At 35.6% G+C, this 22814-nt stretch overlaps 1 protein-coding gene across 1 annotated transcript; it reads right to left on the minus strand.

Annotated features, from left to right (window-relative positions):
- Window positions 1-259: 259 nt before the first annotated feature.
- Window positions 260-22415, minus strand: LOC148951671 (uncharacterized). Its single transcript, XM_089091302.1, has 4 exons — window positions 22290-22415; window positions 19832-19945; window positions 13890-13967; window positions 260-1296 (listed from the first exon to the last, which is right to left on the minus strand). Exons 1-4 carry the CDS (start codon window positions 22336-22338, stop codon window positions 341-343), a joined length of 1197 nt encoding a protein of 398 aa, XP_088947428.1. The 5' UTR covers window positions 22339-22415; the 3' UTR covers window positions 260-340.
- Between the last annotated feature and the right edge of the window lie 399 nt (window positions 22416-22814).

The following is a 22814-nucleotide window of genomic DNA, read 5'->3' on the forward strand; positions in this document are numbered from 1 at the left end:
TTGCTCCTAACGCAAGTTTATCGGATCAACCTATTTTGCGGCCCCCCTAAACAATTTTTATCGGATCAACCTATTTTGTGCTCCCCCCCCTCCTAAAAAAATCCTGGATCCTCCCCTGTGCCATGATCCCTCGGAGGAAATTCAAACAAAAATACAGTACAACCTTGAACATCCGTCTTAAAGTATTGAAGCAAAATCTCCTGTTTTCAAATATAAGAACATCAAAGCAAAAAAAAAAAAATTATTTACTAAAACGCGGTATTTTAAAATTGTTTGTATTCTTTAAAACATTTTTAAAATAGTTTATAACAATATTAAATATATAAATAGCATGCAAGTTCTATTCTTTCTTCGTTTCCGACTCTTTAGGTTTTTCAAGTTCTTTCGGTGATCCATTCTCCTTCTTCTTTTCCCTAAGATAAATCGATATTCCCGGGGCCTCATAAGCAAGTGCTGGTCGTCCATTTGGTCCAATATTTGTAAATTGCACATTTGCTCCTCCATATCCTTGACCTGGCTGATATCCTAGTCCGTTTTGAGAACCATAGCCAGTGCCATAGCCACTTCCATAAGTACTACCATATCCAGAGCTACCATAGCCTCCAACACCACCATATCCTCCAGCACTACCGTAGCCTCCAGCCCCACCATAGCCTCCAAGACCACCATATTCACTGGTACCACCATATCCACTGGTACCACCATAGCTGCCAAGGCCTTGGCCTAGTCCCCCGCCTAAACCACTGACTTGGCTTGTCTGAAGCAAACTAAGGCATGATTGGTATGATTGATCACTGATTCCTTGACCAAAGCCTGTATTGCCATAACCAGTACTGCCATAGCCTAAACCATAGCCACTGTTGCCATAGCCCGCACCGTAGCCACTGCTGCCGTATCCTGTACCATACCCTGATCCTGGCTGATATCCTAGTCCGTTTTGAGAACCATAGCCAGTGCCATAGCCACTTCCATAAGTACTACCATATCCAGAGCTACCATAGCCTCCAACACCACCATATCCTCCAGCACTACCGTAGCCTCCAGCCCCACCATAGCCTCCAAGACCACCATATTCACTGGTACCACCATATCCACTGGTACCACCATAGCTGCCAAGGCCTTGGCCTAGTCCCCCGCCTAAACCACTGACTTGGCTTGTCTGAAGCAAACCTTGACCAAAGCCTGTATTGCCATAACCAGTACTGCCATAGCCTAAACCATAGCCACTGTTGCCATAGCCCGCACCGTAGCCACTGCTGCCGTATCCTGTACCATACCCTGATCCTCCGAGACCACCTGAAAGCAAAGTTCTTTTTTAGTATTGGTAAGAAAAAGAAATAGAAAGAAAAACTGCATGTTCGTTTAAAAGTACTTACGAGACTTCTATTATTTAAAAATATATTTTTCTAAACGAAAGCTTATACTAAAATCCTTATTAGTATAATTTTATATATTTTGCTCCATCCTCAAGGCAGTAAGAGATTCTATAACCTTCGCGTAATGCATTATTGGTTGTTTTATGAGTATTTATACAATTCGTTGGTTTGAAAGACGAACAAAGATAAAACTTCTTTTTTTTTCAATTTCGCGAAGAGTAAAGCCTGGTGTTTTTAGTGTCCTGAACTGGCAAGGGTAGAACAAAAGAAAATCTTTAATTTTATTTTAAATTTAAATTAAGTTTAGTTTAAGTTTACTTTGTTTTACTTTTTTACAACAGAAATACAAACCATATTAATTAATAGCCTAAGGGCCTGTAGCACTCAGCCAACCATCTGAGGCTCTGCAGCAAATAAATCCGTACCTGTACATTATTTTAATGGATATTTAGTTCTTCACTATATAGAAAAATCCAATGTTTAAGTATGGCTTCATGTTATTTTTATATCATACTTTTATCTCAAAATTTTTGATTTGTTTTCGTTTACCCAACATAAATCTCTGTCGATACTTAGCTGTCAATGTTTAACTTGTCAGAGGTCAATATGGCTAATACAAAAATTTAACACAATTTATCTTTTTTTCGGTCATTTTGACAGCATTGGGTGTGTTTCTGGCTGGTGCAGAACGTTTTTGCAAATTTTATCGCTTTGACAGTAACAAGAAAGACCTTACAAAAGTTGTATTCCTGTTATTGCTTTTGCTTCACCTTCCTTCAGTAAGGTGGCATAATCGCTTTTTCAATTATCGAGAAGAATAGATGCTTTAATATTTATATAAGATGCCAAGACGGTGGATAATTTGATTCTGCACTTGATAATTTAACCTTCTTCTTCTTAAACGAAAACGCCAGAAAGGTAATCGGATGGCTGGGGCAAGGTACGGGCTGGGCACAAAATACCGATGAGCAGTTGTATTCTTTGACTCGAATAATTTAATTTGAATTTCGAAGTTTCCGTAAAAGAATGAAAAATAGTGATTTCAACTTGCAATCAGAAAAAGAGTTATTTTCCCCGTCACTCGAGTGAGAAGAGTAAAATGAGGTAAAAAGTACTACAAAAAACACGAGAGAGCGATAGTTGGCAACCCTGATACTTATTTGACACTAGGGATAGGATTTATACATAGTTGATACATACTGGGATACAATTCTGTCCAGCCAGGATAGAACTGTATCCTTAGTGCTTTGATATTCAACGTTCTTTTAGAATTCTAATAAGCAGTTTTCTTTTTACATTGAATTTGTGATTCCATCACTTAAAATTAATTTAAGTGACTAAATAATTTTCTACTTAGGGCAAGACAATGCTGTAGGTTTTTTTTTTTTTTTTTTTTTTTTTTTTTTTTTTTCAAAATGATTAATCAAATTGTAGCATCCCATAATATTTTTCCCAAATAGGATCTTCGGAGATGTTCAGATTCTCTATTAGGGGATGGGGTTGTGATCACATTTGTGCTGTGGACAGGCCCACAAGTAGCCACATGTATAAGTACAATTTTTAATTTGATGACAAAAATTTAATATATAAATGTTACTTTGAAGCATTTTCTCAAAACAAACTTTAAGTATATTCCAAGACAAATTTAATCATTGTAATTGGACATCTTAATACAAAAAAGGATTTAAAGGCTCAAACAACTAGGAAGGTACGGTACTGGCCAGTTTTTCGAAAACACACACAAGGTTATCAGTAGGCTACTATTGAGCGTTTTAAGTTACAGATTCATGCTTAAATAGTTACGCTCTTTATTTTTACTTAAAAAACTTTTTTTACTTTAGTTTCTGTTCGTTCTTAGTAGCATACCTTTGGTTAACGTAAATACTTTCTGGGCTATCGCCCCCTCAAACCCGACTCTTTAAATCCAATTATTGTTTTTTACACTAATGCTTCGGAAAAAAATTCATTAAGTGTATTGCTTTTCAAAACAAAGCGTAAATACGAATTAAACCATCTCCTCCAATAATTTTGGCGTATCAGGAGTTTGAAATCAGGGGGTAAGCAGAGCAGGAGCAGTAGACTCTATTTCTAGCATAGATAGTATAGATAGTACTGCAAAAATAAGAAATACAGTTATTAGAAACAGTCAGATGAAGGTAGCGTCTTTTGGTGCTGAGGTAGAGGTCAAGCAGGCATGAGGAGAGGACCTTAAGACAAGATGGGGGTTCGTGGGGTGGATACAAGGTAGGTTATCAAGGGGTAATTTTGTGACACTTGGAGAAAGAAGGAGAAGAAAGGTATATATTCTTGTCCAATCTGCAAGGAAAAGGAGGATCTAGGGCCCTCTACGCCCAACTAGTGCTGAATATATCATGTTATATTGTTTATCAAAGATCAAATTTCAATTGCTGGCCGTCTTTATACCCCCGCCTCTCCAAGGACCCTCCTCCCCGAAAACACCGCAGAAAATACCCCCGGAAAATACCATCCGTAAAATCCCCCTCCCACGGAAAATACTCTCTCGTGCAAGATCTCCTTAAAAAATACTCCTTGGAAAATACTAACCCCCCTCATCCCACGGCTGGTCGGTTTCCAATCACTTTCGACTTATAAAAAAAGGACTAGAACTCTCAGTGTCTGATCTAATGAGTACCCTCCTAAGTTTCTGCAACCATGAGGTGTAGGTATGGATGAGGAAGGGGTATACTTCCCTAGTAATAATTTTTTTTTCCTAGAGTTGACCCATTAGAAAAGTGTTTCTACTTTTTAAAACTCGAACATCTCGAGAGACATAGGTATGAAGAACTAGAATATGGCTCTTTAAAGGAAGATTCTTATCCATTAATATACCAAAGAATATAATAATGACCTCACGCAAAGTTCTATGGCCGTGAATGCACCGAGATTTGCCTCTACATTTATGTACCTATTAAGCTTTATTTAAACCTGTCAATTTTCACCATCCTGTTTCATCATTACAAATCACTTTCGAGTCTTAAAAAGGGACATTAAAAATTTTGGTTTCCAACTGAATGAGCCCTTTCATAGGTTTCAACGAACAGGTCTTTTACACGAAGTGACCGGTAAAAAAAAAAAAAAAAAAAAAAAAATGGATAGCCAGATCGCTCTTTGCTAAGTGCCTCACCATGGAGGCACTTAAAGTCTTTTTCAAATGAAAGTATGCTAAGGAAAATTTTTGAGGCGGAATCGTACGTAAGAAATTTTACGGGGAAAATTTTCAGTGAGGATGGGATTGTCCGGAGGGCATTTTAAATGGAAGAAACTTTCCATTAAGGAGTTTCGCGTGAGGAGAGGGAATTTTCATGGTGGGGAAGCTAGATTTTCTGGCATTACTTGAAAGATGATCAGAAATTAAATGAAAAAAAAAACAACACAAAAAACAGAAGGTAAGGAATAATATTAGAACTTAAAACGAAAAGAAATTATTCTGCGTGTGAGGGGGTTATCCTCTACTCAGTACGTCACTCTCCACACTAAAATGTTATAGAAATTGTAAAAAATCTTCTTATCATAGGCAGCACGATAGCGCTGCCTAAATAAAGAATGATGTGGGCACAATGTTTTTTTTTCCCTCCATACCCGGGCACTTCGTATCGAAGGAGTTGTCGTAGAAACTAAAAAAAGGGCTCATTCGATTGGAAATTGGAGTGGCTATTGCCCTTTTTAATAGTCGAAAGTGATTGGAGGGTGACTAGCCCCCCCCCCCAAGCCCATTATTCCTGCAAACACATCCAATCAAAATTTTGAGATAGCCATTTTGTTCAGCGTAGTTGATTTCCAGATAGAAAATATCTTTTGGAGGAGGACACTCCCCAACAACCCTTAGGGCAAGAGTTTTAAGTTATGCCCTGGGGGCATAACTATATAAGGTTCTTATAGAAGGCGTTGTCTTAGAAGGTTCAAAAAAGACACATTCGATGTGAAATTCAAACGGCTAATGTCTTGATATTAATTAAATTTGATTGTACGGCAGCTATCCTCACAACGCCAATCATTCACCCAAACACATCCACTTAAAATTTTGAGATAGCCATTTTCTTCAGCGTGGTTTATTTCCAGATAGAAAATATATTTTTGAGGAGGACACTCCACTACAACTCTCGGGGCAAGGATTTTAAGTTATGCCCTGAGGGCATATATAAAAGATGTTAGCACAATGTATCATTTATTACTTTTTTTCCTTTAGAGCAGGGCACTGCGTATCGAAGAAGTTGTCGTAGAAACTTCGAATAGGTCTCATACAATTTGAAATTGGAGTGCCTTGTGCCCTTTTTAATAGTCGAAAGTGATAAGAAGGCAAGTAATACCCCTTCCACGCCCACCATTTCCCGAAACACATCCAATCCAAATTTTGAGATAGCCATTTTGTTCAGCGTGGTTGATTTCCAGATAGAAATTATGTTTTTGAGGAGAACACTCCCTAACAGTCTTCAGGGCAAGGGTTGTAAGTTATGCCCTGGGGTATATAAGGTTTTTATAGAAGGCGTTGTCGTAGAAACTTCAAAAAAGGCTCAGTCGATTGGAAATTCAAAGGGCTAGTGCCCCTTTTTAATTGTCGAAAGTGATTGAAGGGCAACTAGCCCCTCCCACGCCCATCATTCCTCCGAACACATCCGATCAAAATTTTAAGATAGCCATTTTGTTCAGCGTAGTTGATTTCCAGATAGAAATTATATTTTTTGAGGAGGTGTCTCCCCCATAGCCCTCAGGGTAAGGGTTGTAAGTTAAGCCCTGGGGGTATATAAGGTTTTTATAGAACCCATCGTCGTAGAAAATTCAAAAAAGGGCTCATTAAATTGGAAATTCAAATGGCTAGTGCCCTTTTTAATAGTCGAAAGTGATTGGAAGGCAATTAACACCCTTTCCACGCCCACCATTGCCCAAAACATATCCAGTCAAAATTTTTTAGATAGCCATTTTGTTCTACGCAGTTTAAAGTTCAGGAAATTATGCCTTTGAGCAGGACAATTACAGTCTTCAGGGCAAGGGTTATAAGTTATACCCTGGGGGGATATAAGGTTTTTATTGAAATCTTTGTCGTCTAAACTTGAAAAACGGCTGATTTGATTTGAAAATAACAGTTCTAATTCACTTTTCACTAGTCTCGAAATTGATTTCAGGAACCCTAACCCCCCTCTCACGCCCACCTTTTCCCCAAACACATCCAATCAAAATTTTTAGATAGCCATTATATTCAACGTAGTTGATAGTTTTGGAAATTAGGTCTTTAAGGATAATAACCCATCCCCCAAAACCCTCAGGGCAAGGGTTGTAAGTTAAGCTCTGGAAAAAATAAGGTTTATATAGAAAGTTGTTGTAGAAATTTCAAGAGGGGCTCATTTGATTGGAAATTGAAACTGCCCTTTTTAATAGTCGAAATTGAGTGGAGAATAATTAACCTCCTTTCACGCCCACCATTTCCCCAACCACATTCAATCAAAGTTTAGAGATAGCCATTTTGTTCAACGTAGTTGAAAGTTATGGAAATTATGTTTTTAAGGATTACAAACCCCCCCCCCCCCAGAGTCCCCAGGGCAAAGGTTGTAAGTTATGCCCTGGGGGCATATAAGGTTTTTAATGATAGAGATGTCGTAAAAACTTCAAAAGGGGCTTATTCAATTGGAAATTGAGAGAGCTAGTGTCCTTGTTAATAATTGAAAGTGATTGGAGGGTAACTAACCCCCCTCCCACGCTCGCCATTCCCCCAAACACATCCAATCAAAATTTTCAGATAGCCATTTTGTTCAACGTAGTAGAAAGTTCTGGAAATTAGGTCTTTGAGGATAACAACCCCCCAGGCCTCAGGGCGAGGGTTGTAAATTATCCCCTGGGGGTATATAAGGTTTTTTATTGAGAGCGTTGTCGTAGGAACTTCAAAAGGGCTCATTTGATTAGAAATTGAAAGGGCTAGTCCCTTTTTTAATAGTTTAAGTGATTGGAGAAAGACTAACGCCCCTCTCACGCCTACCATTTTTAAAAACACATCTAATAAAAATTTGGAGAAATTAGGTCTTAAACGATTACAACCACCCTCACAGCCCTTAGGGTAAGGGTTGTAATTTATACTCAGGGGGCATATAAGGGGTTGATAGGAAGTGTTGTCGTAAAAACTCAAAAAGGGCCCATTCGATTGGAAATTGAAAAGCATAGTGCCCTTTTCAATAGTCTAATGTGATTGGAAGGCTTGACATTTTCAAACAGTTCGTGGTAACGAACTGTAAGTAAGGAGTGATCCGGCTCAATGGTAACCGAAACTCTAGAAAACGGGTTTTTGATACCAATGGATACATCAAAGAATCAGATTTCAATGCTGAATTCAAATATATAACTTTCAGCAAGTTTAGTCCTACCCATTAAAAGTTACGCTCCTGAGAAAATTTGGCTGATTTTCGAAAAATGGGGAAAGACCCCCTAAAAATTATAGAACCTTTATGAAAATCACACCATCATATTCAGCGTATCAGAGAACCCTACTGTAGAGGTTGGAGGAACCCTACTGTAGACGTATCAGCTCCTCTTTACAAAAATGTGGAATTTTACATTTTTTGCCAGAAGAAAGATCACGGACGTGTGTTTTTTTTTTTTTTTTTTTTTTTTTTTTTTTTATTTCCAGGGGTGATCGTATTAACCTAAAGGTCCTAGAATATCGTGGGAAGACTCACTGGAACGGAAATTAAAAGTTCTAGTGCCCTTTTTAAGTGACAAAAAACGGAGGGCAACTAGAACCCCTCCCACGCTCATTTTTTTCCCAAAGTCGCCTAATCAAAATTTTGAGATAGCCATTCATTTTCCTCAGCATGGTTGAAAATATGATAACTATGTCTTCTAGGATGACTTAATCCCCCGAAGTCCCCGGGGGGAGGGCTGAAAGTTATGAACTTTACCTAATGTTAACATATAGTACTTAGGAAGTATACAGACGTTTTCAGGGGGGATTTTTTCTGGTAGTAAGGGGTGGGTGGGTCGGGGATTATGTGGGAAGATTTTTCCACGAAGGAAGTTTTCATGGGGGAAGGGACATTGCTATGAAGGGGGCGCCGGATTTCCCAGCATTATTTAAAAAAAGATCAGAAATTAAATATAAAAAAACAAGTTTTCCAACTGAAAATAAGGAGTAACATGAAAACTTAAAACGAACAGAAAATATTACGTGTATGATTGGGTTCACTCCCTAGTCAATACCTCGGTCTTGAAGCCAAAGATTATTGAGTACTTTCATAAGAGCTATTTATTCTAAATAACGGCCTTTGTGATTAAGGGTTAGTTTTAAAGAATTGGACCAAAATTCGAACTTTAGCTTAAAGAGTGAGGTATTGACAACGGGGTAAGCCCCCTAATATAGGTATTAAAATTATATAAATATAGATGTTCGTTACGTAAGTTAATTCGTAAGTTACGTATATTTATTACTAATAAAAACGTTCGGAAATAAAATTAAACAAGTTTCGAGAAAGAACTAAATAAAAGTAAAATTAATATACATATTTTGTTTTAATTATTCATATACGGTGACCCAAAATCAAAACCTGCATTAATTCAAAAACGTTCAAAAGTTAAATAAAAAAAACAAGTTTTTTTTTAACTGAAAGTAAGGAGCGACGTTAAAACTTAAAACGAACAGAAATTATTCCGTATATGAAAGGGGCTGTCCCCTCCTCAACGCCTCGCTCTTTACGCTAAAGTTTAACTTTCTTACAAATCTTATTTTTTTAAACAATAAAAAACTTTCGGGGCTGCTTCTGCTCTTAAAATTTAGCCAAATCAAAATAGCGTAAGTGTATCCAATCTATCAAAGAAAGTAAACAGATTCTTTTGCGAATGGTATAAAGTTTTCCATTTCATTTCAACTAGAGAATGTATGAGACAAAATTAAACACATCTATTTGTGTCTAGATTTTTAAAACGGCATATGTTGTTAAAAATTGCTGAAAATTTTTCTTCAGCATTCAAATAGCAGGCCAATCTATAAATTCTTTAAAAAAACGAAAAGATTTAAAGTATTATTTTCTTTTTTTCTGAAAAGACTATGTCAACATAAAACGAACAGAAATTAATTTAAAAAAAAACTTTTTCGACAAAATAAGTTTTTCAAAGAAAAGCAAAGAACTCCATTAAACAAAAAATGAGCAAAAATAAAATCAAATAATCTACCAAGCGTGAAACTACCACAAATCAGCATCAAATGAAACCCAAAACAAACAGAAATTACAATAAATAACCGAGTCAAACTCAAAACAAACAGAAACTAGCACAAGTTGTGCTCAAAACCCCTATGCCTTCCCAAGGTCAGAACATAATTTGCACTTTACTAAAAAAAATACAAATGAATGTGCATGGTCAGCTTAATATGCATATACTGATATTTAGTAATCAAAATGTTAATATTCTTTTATTTATTAAACTTATAACAGTAAAAAAATTTACATTTTTTTTTAGTAAAGTGCATATTTTGTTCTGGCCTTGGGAAAGCATAGGGGTTTTGAACCCAACTTATGTTAATTTCTGCTCGTTTTGAGTTTGACTCGGTTATTCATTGTAATTTCTGTTTGTTCTGGGTTTCATTTATTTATCGATGCTGTTTTGTGGTAGTTTCACGCTTGGTAGATTTTTTTTTTATTTTTGCTAATTTTTGGTTTAATTGCGTTATTTAATTTTATTTTAAAAAACTATTTTTTGGAAAAATTTTTTTTTTACTTAATCCTAATTAAACGGCAATTGTTTTCAGAAGTCGTTCTCAGAGAATTGGGACCAAAAGTGAAACTTTAGTGTAAAGAGTCCCCCCTAATATAGGTATTAAAAATATATTATTAATATAAAAATATAAGAAATTTATTATATAAAAATATTAAAAAATAAAATATATTATATTTAAAAAATAAATAAATATATTTGTCCCCTCGTATTGACGAGGGGACAAACCCCCTCATAGACGTAATAATTTCTGTTCTTTTTAAGTTTTAATGTTACTCCTTATTTAGCGTTGAAAAAAATATTTTTTTCATTTAATATTGTAAAAAGAAGAAATACATTTAAGAAACCTTGGCCGTGATCAGGAGATCCATAACCATACATTTCCAGCGAAATGCAATTAAAACAAGAGATATGTAGATTTTCTTAATACAACATGAGACATTTTACACATAAAAAGAATATTTTATAACTTAAACTGTGGAAAACGTCATGCGTACCAAAACACATCCTCGTTGGATTTCGCTTGAATCAGCGACTTCATGAATAGGATTCATAAGCGTAACGCAATCATGCTCTGTGGACAGGGTTGCCAACTGGACATATTTTATGTCCAATGGACATATTCCTGTGTGCCGGGACACAATGACATAATAGGGCAAAAAAGGGGACATATCTTAGAAATTTGAGACATAAAAGGGACATATTTTACAAATTTATGACATTAAATAGAATATTTCCCTGCTGGATACATATTTTTGTAAAAAAAAAAAAATGTAATTTTTCACCATATCAGTATTAAAACTACTTGTCTAGCACTAAATTTACTTAACTGCTTACTTTCTACTAATTTTTTACCAATGTTATTTTTTTTCGGAGCTGCTTGATCTTTCCCGCAGACAAATATCTGCAGATACTCTTGAAATTCTTTACAAGTTTGTATTCTATAATCTGTAAACGATTTTATTTATCCTTGCTTTTACGCTAAAGTTAATATAACAGTCAAGCAGGCACCTTTTTAGTCAACAATCGCTTCCGGCTTCCAATAGTCAGGCATAAACATCTACATATTTATCAAGTATTACTAACTGAAAATGAAAAGTTAGCAAAAAAAAATTTAGATTCTTGATGATCTGGAATCAATTTTGATATCAAAAGATGTACCAAAAATTAGCTTATTGTGCTGATTCCAAATATATAATATTTTTTAAGTACAGTGTTACCCATTAGTGGGCCTGAGAAAATTTTCGAAAAAGGTGAAAAACACCCCATAAAAGTAAAATTATTTCAATGGAAGTCACGCCATCAGAGAACCCTACTGTAGAGATTCCAAGCTCCTATCTATAAAAATGAAATTTTATAGTGTTTGCCAGAAGAAGCACCACGGATTCGTGTTTATTTGTTGTTGTTGCTTTTTCCAGGGGTGATCATATCGAACCAATGGTACTAGAATTTAGCAAGAGGGCTTGTTCAAACGAAAATTAAAAGATCTACTGTCTTTTTTAAGTGACCAAAAAATTGAAGGACAGCTAGACAATATCCCACGCCTTTTTTTCCTGAAATTGGTCTGATCAAAATTTACAGATAGCCATTTTGTTCAGTATTGTTGAAAGGTACAATAGATATGTCTTTGTAGATAACATGACCCCTCAGAACCACAAGAGGAAGGGCCGCAAGTTATGTAATTTGCTCATTGTTTACGTATAGTATTTGTTATAGGGAAGTATACCAACATTTCCCAAGGGATGAAGGAGATCTTCTAGGGATGGATTGTCTATGGGGAGAATTTGCCATTGGGATGGAAGTTCCTGGGGGTGAACTTTTCAGAGGAAATTTTACATGGGGAGAATTTACCAGAATTTGAAGACAGTATGTTAGTTATTTGTCTTTTTTTCTCGTTGTTGATCCCATTGTACATGTAGAGACACTCTGAGGGAACTCTCAAGGGGAAGTTTTTAGCGCAGTTGGAATTCTCTTGGGATTTTTTTTTGGGGGGTGGGATTTCCACGGGAGAAATTCCCATGGGGGAATTATCCCCCGAAGAAATCCTCCATGAAAAATTTCTGGGGGGTAAGCTTTTCAGAGGGGTGTATTTTCAAAACAGGGATATTCCCCAATGACCTTAAAAAGGATTAGAAACTAAATGAATATAAGTTTTTCTTCAAATAAAAGTATGGTAAGGAGTATTTTTCAGTCAGAATCGTAAGCAAAAAATTTCTGGGAAGGATTCGCAGCAGTAATGGAATTGTCCGGGGGTGATTTCCCGGCGGGAGAATTTTAAATGGGAGGAACTTTATATAGAAAAATTTTTCGAGGGGAAATTTTCCACAGAGGGGGTGGATTTCCTGGGATTTTCTGAATTTACGATCAGAAATAAAAAAAAGAACTAGTTTTTTCTACCGAAAGTAAGGAGTGACATTAAAACTTAAAACGTACAGAAATTATTCCGTATATGACGGGGTCTACTCCCTGCTCAATAACCCCCTCTCTATACTAATGTTCGACTTTTTGTCTACTATTTTTTAAAGAGCGATTCTTGAAACACAAGGACCGTGCCACCCTTGGAGTAAGCCTCACCCCCTTCCACCCTTGGTGGAGAGGGGCGGAGCCACCCCTCTCCCCACACATATCCATTTCCTTCGATGCGTCGAACAGAAATTTTGAGACATAAATTTTGTTAAAAATGGTCCAAGGAACTTATAACAATGCCCTTAGTGTTTACACAACCCATTAGAGCCCTGGGGTAAGAATTGTAAGTTATGCCCCAGGGGCATATAAGGTTTTATGGAAAGGGTAGTCGTATAAAATTCAGATGGGACTCATTTGATTGAAGTTGAGTGCCCTTTATAAAAGTAAAAAGTTATTTGAGGGCAACCACCCCCCCCCCGCGCCTATTAGCTCCGAAAGCCAGCATCCAATCAAAAGTTGCAGACATCTATTTTGTTCAGCATTGTTCAAAGGTCCAGTAATTATGACTTTGGGGATGTCACCCCTCTGATTGAAGGGCAACCCAGCTTACCTGGCACTCCGCAACGTCGCTTGACTCCTGGATTGTATTCGTAGGAAGATGAGCTTTAAGCTCCGGCAATTAGTTTTTTACTGTTGACATGTTTTTATGACTTTTGCGCTTTCACACTAGTTCATTTTTTATGAGTGAACTAAATGGATCTTTTTCGTTTTCATTATATTCGATGTTAACTGATCATTGAACGAGGTTTACAAGTCGTAAAAAAACTAGCTTCTGAGATTTCAAGAGGGACATATTACAGACAAAATATGGATATAATTTGGCTAAAAAGGACACATTTTTGGATGCTCAAAAGACATATTCATTGACCAAAAAGTTGGCAACCCTGTCTGTGGAGTGTTAGGGTCGAAAATCGTATTGTTACCTGTAAAGAATCTATTTAACACCAAACAAGCTCATCAGCCTGGTGACAACTCGATTGGCACCTCTTGGTAACGATACCATTAGCAAATGAAAGATATTTTTGTTAATTAGTATTACTACCTATATGTTTTTAACTCGTGGTTAACGTTTATAAAGGGTAGTAGCTAGTGATAGGCACAGCAGATATTTTGAATTCTTCAGAAGTGGTACATAAGCAGAAGAGGGGCAGCTTAAGACCTAGATTCTACAAATTTCAAGATGGTTACGATTATTATGGATTTCTCAAAAAATTTGTCTTTATTTATTTGCTCCCTTCTTCAAAAGTTTCTGCATAATTGACTGGCTTGAAAATAATTCTTAGCAAGAATTTTGTAGGAGATGAGTCCGTAAAAACGGCTTGCTTTTCAATTTACCTGTGTTCAATCCGTAGCCTCCTCCCGAGCCATAACTTGATCCATATTGACTTGCAGCAACAACTGGTCTCCTATTACCTACAAATAGGATTATGGTTAACTAACTACTTTGAAATTTTAAATTTTCCCGGTGCTATGGTGCTATAAAACTTAAAGGGCCATACTTCCATCATGGCGTTGTGAATTTAATATGTAAAGAGAGTTGTCAGTTACGGCATGATTGTTTCTAGGTGGTATATCCAGAGCTTATAGAGCTTGAAATTAATCAAACTGGACGGAAATTAAATAAAACAAGTTTTTCACATAAAATTAAGGAGCAAAAACTTAAAAGAAAGAGAAGCTAATTCCAATAATGTATTAAAATAAATCCAGGTATTTAAGCTAAAGCATAACCTCTGCTTTACTGAAAGCTTAACGGGATGCAACAATCGTTAACTATGGGTCTTAATTTTCCTTTACCTTCAAATTCAAAATTTACATGATTCTACACCCTAAAGTACAGTACGCCAGAGATGTATTTCACAGCAAAAATAATGATCAAACAGTTCGTGGTAACGAACTGTAAGTAAGGAGCGACCCGGCTCAATGGTAACCGAAACTCTAGAAAACGGTATTTTGATGCAAATAGATACGTCAAAAGAATCTGATTTTAATGCTGATTTCAAATATTTAAGTTTCATCAAGTTTAATCCTACCCTTCAAAAGTTACGCGCCTGAAAAAATTTGGCTGATTTTCGTAAAAAGGGGGAAAGACCCCCTAAAAGTTATAGAACCTTAATGACAATCACACCATCATATTCCGCGTATAAGAGAACCCTACTTTAGAGGTTTCAAGCTCCTATCTACAAAAATGTGGAATTTTACATTTTTTGTCAGAAGAAAGATCACGAGTGCGTGTTTATTTGTTGTTTTTTTTTTTTTTTTTGTTTTTTTTTCCCCAGGGGTGATTGAATCGACCCAGTGGTCCTAGAGTGTTATGGGAGGGCTCATTGGAAAGGAAATTAAAACTTATAGTACCCTTTTGTAGTGACCAAAAAATGGAGGGCAAGTAGGCCCCCTACTACGCTAATTTTTTTCCCAAAGTCACCCGATCAAAATTTTGAGATAGCCATTTTGTTCAGTATGGTTGAAAAATATGATAACTATGTCTTTGAGGATGACTTAATCCTCCGAAGTTCCCGGGGGGAGGGCTGAAATTTATGAAATTTACCCAATGTTAACATATAGTATTGGTTATTGGGAAGTATACAGACGTTTTCAGGGAAGATTTTTTCCTGGTAGTGGGGGGGAGAGGGGGTGGGTCGGGGGTTATATGGGAGGATCTTTCCATGAGGGAAGTTTTCATGGGGGAAGGGACATTGCTATGAAGCGGACGCCGGACTTCCCAGCATTATTTAAAAAAAAATCCGAAATTAAATATTAAAAAACAAGTTTTTCAACTGCAATAGCAGCAACATCAAAACTTTAAATGAACAGAAAATATTATATATATGATTGGGTTTACCCCCTAGTCAATGTCTCGCTGTTTAAGCCAAAGATTTCTTAGTACTTTCATAAGAGCTATTTATAATAATTAACGGCCTTTGTTATTAAGTGGTCATTTTTAAAGAATTGGAACAAAATTCGAAATTTTGCTTAAAGAGCCAGGTATTGACTAGGGGGCGAACCCCCCGATATGCGTATTAAAAATATATGAATATAGAAGTTTGTTACGTAATTTAATTCGTAAGTTACGTATATTTATTACTAATAAAAACGTTCGCAAATAAAATTAAACGAGTTTCGAGAAAGCCATTTAACCAAATAAAAGTAAATTAATATGAAATTTTTGTTTTAATTATTCATTTAATGTGAGCCAAGATCGAAACCTGTATTATTTCAAAAATGTTCTAAAATTAAATAAAAAAAAACAATTTTTTTTAACTGAAAGTAAGGAACGACATTAAAACTTAAAACGAACAGAAATTATTCTGTATATGAAAGAGGCTGTCCCCTCCTCAACGCCTCGCTCTTTACGCTAAAGTTTGTCTTTCTCACAACTCTACTTTTTTTTAAATAATGAAAAACTTTAGCATAAAGAGCGAGGCGGTGAGGAGGGGACAGCCCCTTTCATGTACGGAATAATTTCTGTTCGTTTGAAGTTTTGATGTTGCTCCTTACTTTCAGTTTAAAAAACTTGTTTTTTTTATTTAATTACAATAAGAGGCGAAACTTGCTGTAAGATAGCTGTTTCTCGACTCTTTCCTATAATTCTTCGGAAAAGAATTGAAAAGGGTTCGACCTCTTTCCGAGGACTCGACCCAAATTTTAATTAGAATCAGCTTTAACCAATAATGATATTATACACAAATAGTATCTATTTATTATCCTTGTTTAGATTCATGAAACAGATGAAATCCATTTTACAAGTGTCAAAACAATATTTTCTACAGAGTTGCTCAAATACTTTTGAAATAAACCCTTTATATAAATCTTAATGGATTTTTATTTTATGAGCAAAGATTGTACTTGATAGAGGGTACTAAGATTGTGTTGTTCTTTGCTAATTTATTTCCTTCTAAAGCATACTCTGTTCCAGGGCCGGTTTGAAGGGTGATTCGAACGATTGAGCTCAATTGGGCCCCGCACTTCCATCAAAACAAACAGAAAAAGTTCAAAATATGCTTAACAATCCCAGTAAGCGTTGTTTCTGGAGAAAAATTTTCCAGGCTAAAAACTAATAATTCTTTGGAAAAGAGGCGGGAAGGATCCTACATCTTTCCGAGGTCTCAACCCAAATTTTGCTTAGAATCAACTTTAAGGAATACTGCATTAATGATATTATGCCCAAACACTTTCTATATAATAACCTTGTTAATATGCATGAAAAGATTGAAACCCATTTTACAAGTATTGAAACAATACTTTCTGTAGAGTTGTTCAAATACTTTTCAAATAAACCCTTTATATAATATATATATATATATATATATATATATATATATATATATATATATATATATATATATATATATATATATATATATATATATATATATATATATATATATATATATGCTGAATTTGAATTTCATGTAAATATTAAAATATGGAAAGCACCATTAAACGAATCCAATCGGGGCCCGTACCTATTCGATCCGGGCCGGCTCTGCTCACAAAAAACCAAAACAAAAGAACAAACATATAAAAGATCCCAAAAAATCGCGTTTTTCAGTGTTTGGAGTATTCTAATTCTTTTATTTTATTTATTTATTTATTTATTTTTTTTTTTTTTTTTTTTTTACATAAACCAGCCCTTGTACAAAGAGAATATCAATATCCAGTAAATCTCTTTGTAAGGGTCCTCTATTCCCACTACACGCATGTTTGAAATAAAGCCTTGTGCCAAACACCTCAAATTAGTGTTTACTTCAAAATTCACGAGAAGCTGGAGAAAACCTTTAGAAATCCCCGTGTTCAATGCCAAAATCCTTCAAAATTCTCCAATTTTTTCAACTTCTCTCCAAATCGATATAAGACTACGATATGCATACTTTGTTCTTCATCCAGTCTTAAGCTCGTAGTCATGATCATGGTGGCGACAACTAAGAGCACTTATATGATATACTCCCTACCGCTCAAGTTGTTCATGCATTGATGCACTGTAAACCGGTTTCTTTCGCTTGTTTCTTTCGACTTAGCACGAGAAAAGACAAAGAGAAGTGACAGGATAGACGAGAAATATATAATTTGGGCTATAAATTTGCACATTATGGGGTGGAGGGATGGGGGTAAAGTATTTGGACAGTGTGAAGTTAGAAAACAATTCTTACTTCCTAATATCAAAACAATGGGTACTTGTGCATTATACGGGCCCACAAAAGAAGTTAAGTTTGGATAATGCTAATGAAATATAATAAAATAGGATGAATATATAATAGTTTAGAAACAAATTTGCGCTATATGATTGCACATTCGGGGGTGGGGGTGGCGTAAGGCAGAGCAGATACTAAATACGTAACCTTACCCCTAGGGACCTTCCTAGGGTACCTAGGTACCATCCCCCCCCCCTAAACCCCAAAAAGCAACAGTTCAAATATCGTAAACGCAATGAAAACCACGCTTTGCATTCCATTCCTCTATTGAAATACCCGTTTGGCGGGTTTCGTCTCTTGTTTCCTTGATACAGTATGCAGCGGTGGGTGGGAATTATGCACAAGTACCAAATAATGATAGCAAACAAATTTTGCATGCAGATCCACTGTACTTTACCCTCACCTCCTACTATGCAAATATATAGCCCAAATTTGTTTCTAAAGTAATATATTTTTATCGTGCTTAAGAATATTTTATTAAGAATAACCTAACTTCATTTCTTGAGCGGTAGGGGGTATATCATACAAGTAGGCCTACCTAAGTAAGTTCAGTCCGAACGAATTAAAAAGTACTGAAAATCGCCTGAGATTTGGGATGAACAATTTGTAAAATAGCTGATAAAATTATGGTTTCCAGTCTTGTAGTTAGAGATTTAAAAAATATCAGTTCACGCTTTTTTTTGGAAAGGAGTTTTGACAAAGTAGATCGTCCGAAATCACAATCTATTTCCTTTAATTTGCTTGGTGTGCATGGCACTTGCCTCCCCCCAGGAAATCTTTAGTTATAATTACCCCGTTATAATTAATGCAACATGCTTAGTTAGATTTACGGCAACTTCAGATTGACAACTTAGAAGTTCAAATTGGAAGCCTTTGTTGAGGTGCCAAAATCAGGGGAGAAGCTCCAGCATTTTTTTTGGGGGGGGGGGGAGGGCAAGAGAGATCCATATCCGGATAGTCAAGGGACATGGGTTATATAATAGTTATTTGCTCCAAATTATTGGGAGGGGGTCATATGCACTCCCTTGCCCCCCTCGAAACGACACCCCTGGTCAATCTAAGTATTATTTGACATGATAGACTAAGCTATAAAAATGAGAAGCAAAATTTTCAATGTAGTCGTTTCTTTTTTTCACTATATATTTTTTGAACGAAACTTTAACTTTTTTAAGGTTTAAATATAAAAAAAATCATGGGCGATTCCTTCGCGGTCACTTGAAATACATCTCGGAGCATAATTTTCTTCCCACCAAGCGTGGCACGCTTTCACCAGGCCACTTCTCTTCTTGCAACGCTTGCCTAACTGCCTCCACACGTGGTATGTACCATATCGTGTGCACGATTTTTAAAAGTGGACAATCCCTCGAAAACAAATTAAAGATCAAATTTTTTAACTGGTTTTCTCGCGGCAACTCTGTCAGGTGAATGGTCGCTAAAGTGATTATGGTATTGCTATTAAACATCTTACGTCACCATGTCAAGAACCTGCACATAATTAACAAAACTCGTGCAATATGATGGGGTTAAATTAAAGTCATTGCGACGCAATAGTAACGGGATTTTTTTTGTATTCTTTCCCAAGCAGCATTTCCAGTGATACTTTAAAGCTTAAATAATATGTAATCATGTAAGTAAGGATTTTCAATTATCTGGGTTACTGGCACAGCCTCAATTCTAGGACATGAGCAAAATCCAGTTATTTAACTATTTAATAGATTTACTATTGCTACTGGTTACTAATTATATATGTGAACTTTTATCTTTGACAGTCAATATATCCCCCCCCCCCGTGAGGTTGGTCCATTTGATGTTGAACTTCTATCTGGAATGATGTTCCCGGGGAAGTTATCAATAAAAGTTTCTCTTTTGACTCTTTCAAAAGAAGGTTCAACAGTCAACTAAAACCTCAATAAAAAACAAGCGGCAAATCAGATATTTAATTTTCCTTGGTTCAGCTAATTTAAGAATAAAAATTTTACGTATTTTGTCCTAGCTTCTGTTTTCAGAGTTTCGGTTACTATTGCCCCTAGTCACTCTTTACCTACAGTTCATTACCGCAAACCGTTTGACAAAGCACAATGCTCTTACCGTATCTGACATCTATTTCTTCTGCTTCTTGTGGTTTTTCATCAGAAACCTTCTTTTCTTCAATCTTTTCATCAAAAGTCACAACATCCCGTCTTGCTCTTATATTTGGCTTTGCTAAAGTTAGAAAAACTTCTAAATAAAGTTAGAAAAACTTAGAAAGGTACACTTCTGTAGGTACTTCAGGACCTGACTTTGGGTATGATGTGGTTTCGTAATTTTTTGGGATTGGGCGGGTTGAAAAGACGAAAAAGGTGTATTTTTAACCCACATTTACGAAAAGCCTTCCAAAGGTGAAACTTGAAGCCATCTTGGAAGAAAAGAATTCCGCTTTTTACCCTGATTACGGGTAGAGTCAATGAACTATAAAGATTTAAACATTGTTTGCCTTATTTTTCACAAAACATCTGCGCTTTTAATTCTTAGTTTCTTAAATGGTAGTTTAAGAAATGGTCGTTTTTAGAATTTAACTCTCAAATTCTTCTTGGTAGCTTCATGGTATTTTGTCCTGTCTAAAGTAAAATGATCCAAAGGGTAACGGTGGGCCCTACGAAAGGAAAAATAGGCACCCGCGCCAAATTGTATAGGGCGAAAGCAAAGCCGTTTGTAAAGCGTTGCTTAAATATTTGTGACAAGAAATGGAAACTGGACATGGTTGTCCCTTAATCCCTTGTAAACTAAATACTAAAATGACGTCATTATTACTTCATTATATTATACTTAGTTCTGACTAATTGGCTTTTGATTTTAATCCGAGAAATTATTACAAATACATTTAGAGTCATCATTGATTCTAATTAAAACTGTAAAAAAGAGTTAAGAAATAATTTGAATTATAATGAAAACAAAGTATGTGCAGTTTTTAAACTAAAATGTCAAAAAAGCAGCCTCAGAGAAATGAAAAACAATATTAAGCTTCTCGAACCAAATCTTGCGCACGTGCCTTTACATTTTAAACCGTTTACCTTCATTGGGGTATTTGCCCTTTTTTGGCATTTCCATGAAAAAATGAAGAAAACACAAGTCCCCTCCATAAACTACCGTGAATTGACGCCACTTTAAAAAAAAAGGAAAGGGGGTGTGCTCCCCACCCAATAGCCGCCCGAGCCAAATTGTCTAGGGCGAACGCAAAGCCATGTGTAAAGCGTCGCTAATTGGGGTATTTTTGTATACAAAATGCCCTTTTTTGGCATTTCAATGAAGAAATAAAAGAAAACGCCACTCCCCTCTCCTAAACTTTCGTGAATTGACGTAACTTTTTTTTAAAGGAAAGGGGGTGTGCTCGAGTAACGTCCTTGAGATGCTTCTGCAAGTACTAACTTCAAAAAAAAATACTGTTCATTATAAACACAGATTGTTTATTCTTAGGCGAAATCTATATCGGTTTGTTAAAAACCTTCAAATTCTTTCTTTCTTCAAGAATAATTTTGTTTTAAGTATTAATGGTTTATTTTCCAAGATAATACGGCTTTGACAAATTTCCCGATCCGCATGCATGAAACTAAACCACTTTGTACTATATTATAAAGCTGTGATGTTAAATTATTCGGTAAATATACAGTGGATAATCACTTCTGAAGAAAACACACACAAAAAAATAGTAGTTCCATTAGGTATTTATTTTATTCTGTTTCTAAATACCGTGGTCACTTTCTTGACCATGCACCCCATCCCCCCTGATGGCCTTACCTATAGTCCTACTGAAAAATTTCATCTTTAATTAAATCTAGTTTACGTCATAGGCTCTTTGTTTAGACGTGTTTTTAGTAAATTTTTTTATTCATAGATTATTGAGATAGTAAGCAATAAACCTACCTGCGGAATTACAATTTCATCCTGAATCAAAATATAATATTCATTTCATTAAAATATTTACTTTACAACATTTTGTTAAATTGTTTCGCTAACCGTTAAATCAATTTGGAGAAAAGTTACACATAGAACAATTATTTTTTACGCAATGGTGAAGTAATGGTGCTACTTTTATTTGTTTAGAATGATTCCTTCAGGAATAGCCACCAACTAAATATATATCAATTATTTTTGGTAGAAGTCCTGGTTGTTTCAAGACACCGCTATTAAGAATTGGAATGCAAAAAGTATTTTTCATCGCGTTTACGATAATTAAATTGTTGTTTTTGGGGGTTTCGGGGGGGGGGGGGGAGGTACCTAGGTTAGGTTACGTATTTAATATATGCTATGCTTTAAACTCCCCCCCCCCCTAATGTGCAAATATATAGCCCAAATTTGTTTCTAAACTATTATATACTCATCCCATTTTATTTTATTTCACTAGCAATAACCAAACTTGACTTCTTTAGCAGAATATAAAAGAGTACGTTTAATGCACGAGTACCTTATTTTTTATGAATTGCATCACCATTCTGGAACTGAATGTTCTGGATGAAAACATTGAAAGACATTAGGGGGAACTGCAATTAACAAAACTCGAACAATTTACCTTGAACCAAGCATAATAAGACGCAGAAAGCCAATAACAAAATTTTCATCTTTCACTGAGGAACTAACTAGTTTCTGGTATATGATCCCTGACTATATAGCACCTGTTGCCAATCTTATAATACAGAGCCGGTTTTTACCGTAGTTTTGTGTAGTTGTTATATTTTGGCTTTTTCCCGTTTAAAAACTTAGGAAAACCCGAAAGTATATAAACGATGAATTTAGCTTTTATTGCAACTCTGTTATTATTTAGGTCCTTGAAAGCAATTTGTTACTATAAGTTTGAGGTTGAAATTTCCCAACTTTGTATAAGCCATCGCGAACCTTCAAAATAAACTTTATCTTATTACACCTACCTTTATTTGGGCAATAATTTCCGGAGCTCTTAAAGGCCATTACAAAAATTCAGAAATAAAGTCAATAGAAGCATTTTTGATCTTTCTTTAAATTTACTTTTGAATCCATTACCAATTTAATAGTGGGTTTAAGCCTATGGTGACAGTTCATGAATTTTTTTTCGGGAGGT

This window comes from Artemia sp. Qi Xiang Cuo, chromosome 6 (genome assembly GCF_049724085.1).
Source record: "Artemia sp. Qi Xiang Cuo chromosome 6, ASM4972408v1, whole genome shotgun sequence".
NCBI lineage: Eukaryota > Metazoa > Arthropoda > Branchiopoda > Anostraca > Artemiidae > Artemia > Artemia sp. Qi Xiang Cuo.

Excerpts from the sequence above, each read along its gene's own strand:
- LOC148951671 (XM_089091302.1), bottom strand. The coding sequence starts at position 22,338 with ATGAAAATTTTGTTATTGGCTTTCTGCGTCTTATTATGCTTGGTTCAA. Across the intron at positions 19,946-22,289 it reads CTTATTATGCTTGGTTCAAG|CAAAGCCAAATATAAGAGCA; the intron begins GTAAATTGTTCG and ends TTCTAACTTTAG. Across the intron at positions 13,968-19,831 it reads AGAAATAGATGTCAGATACG|GTAATAGGAGACCAGTTGTT; the intron begins GTAAGAGCATTG and ends TCCTATTTGTAG.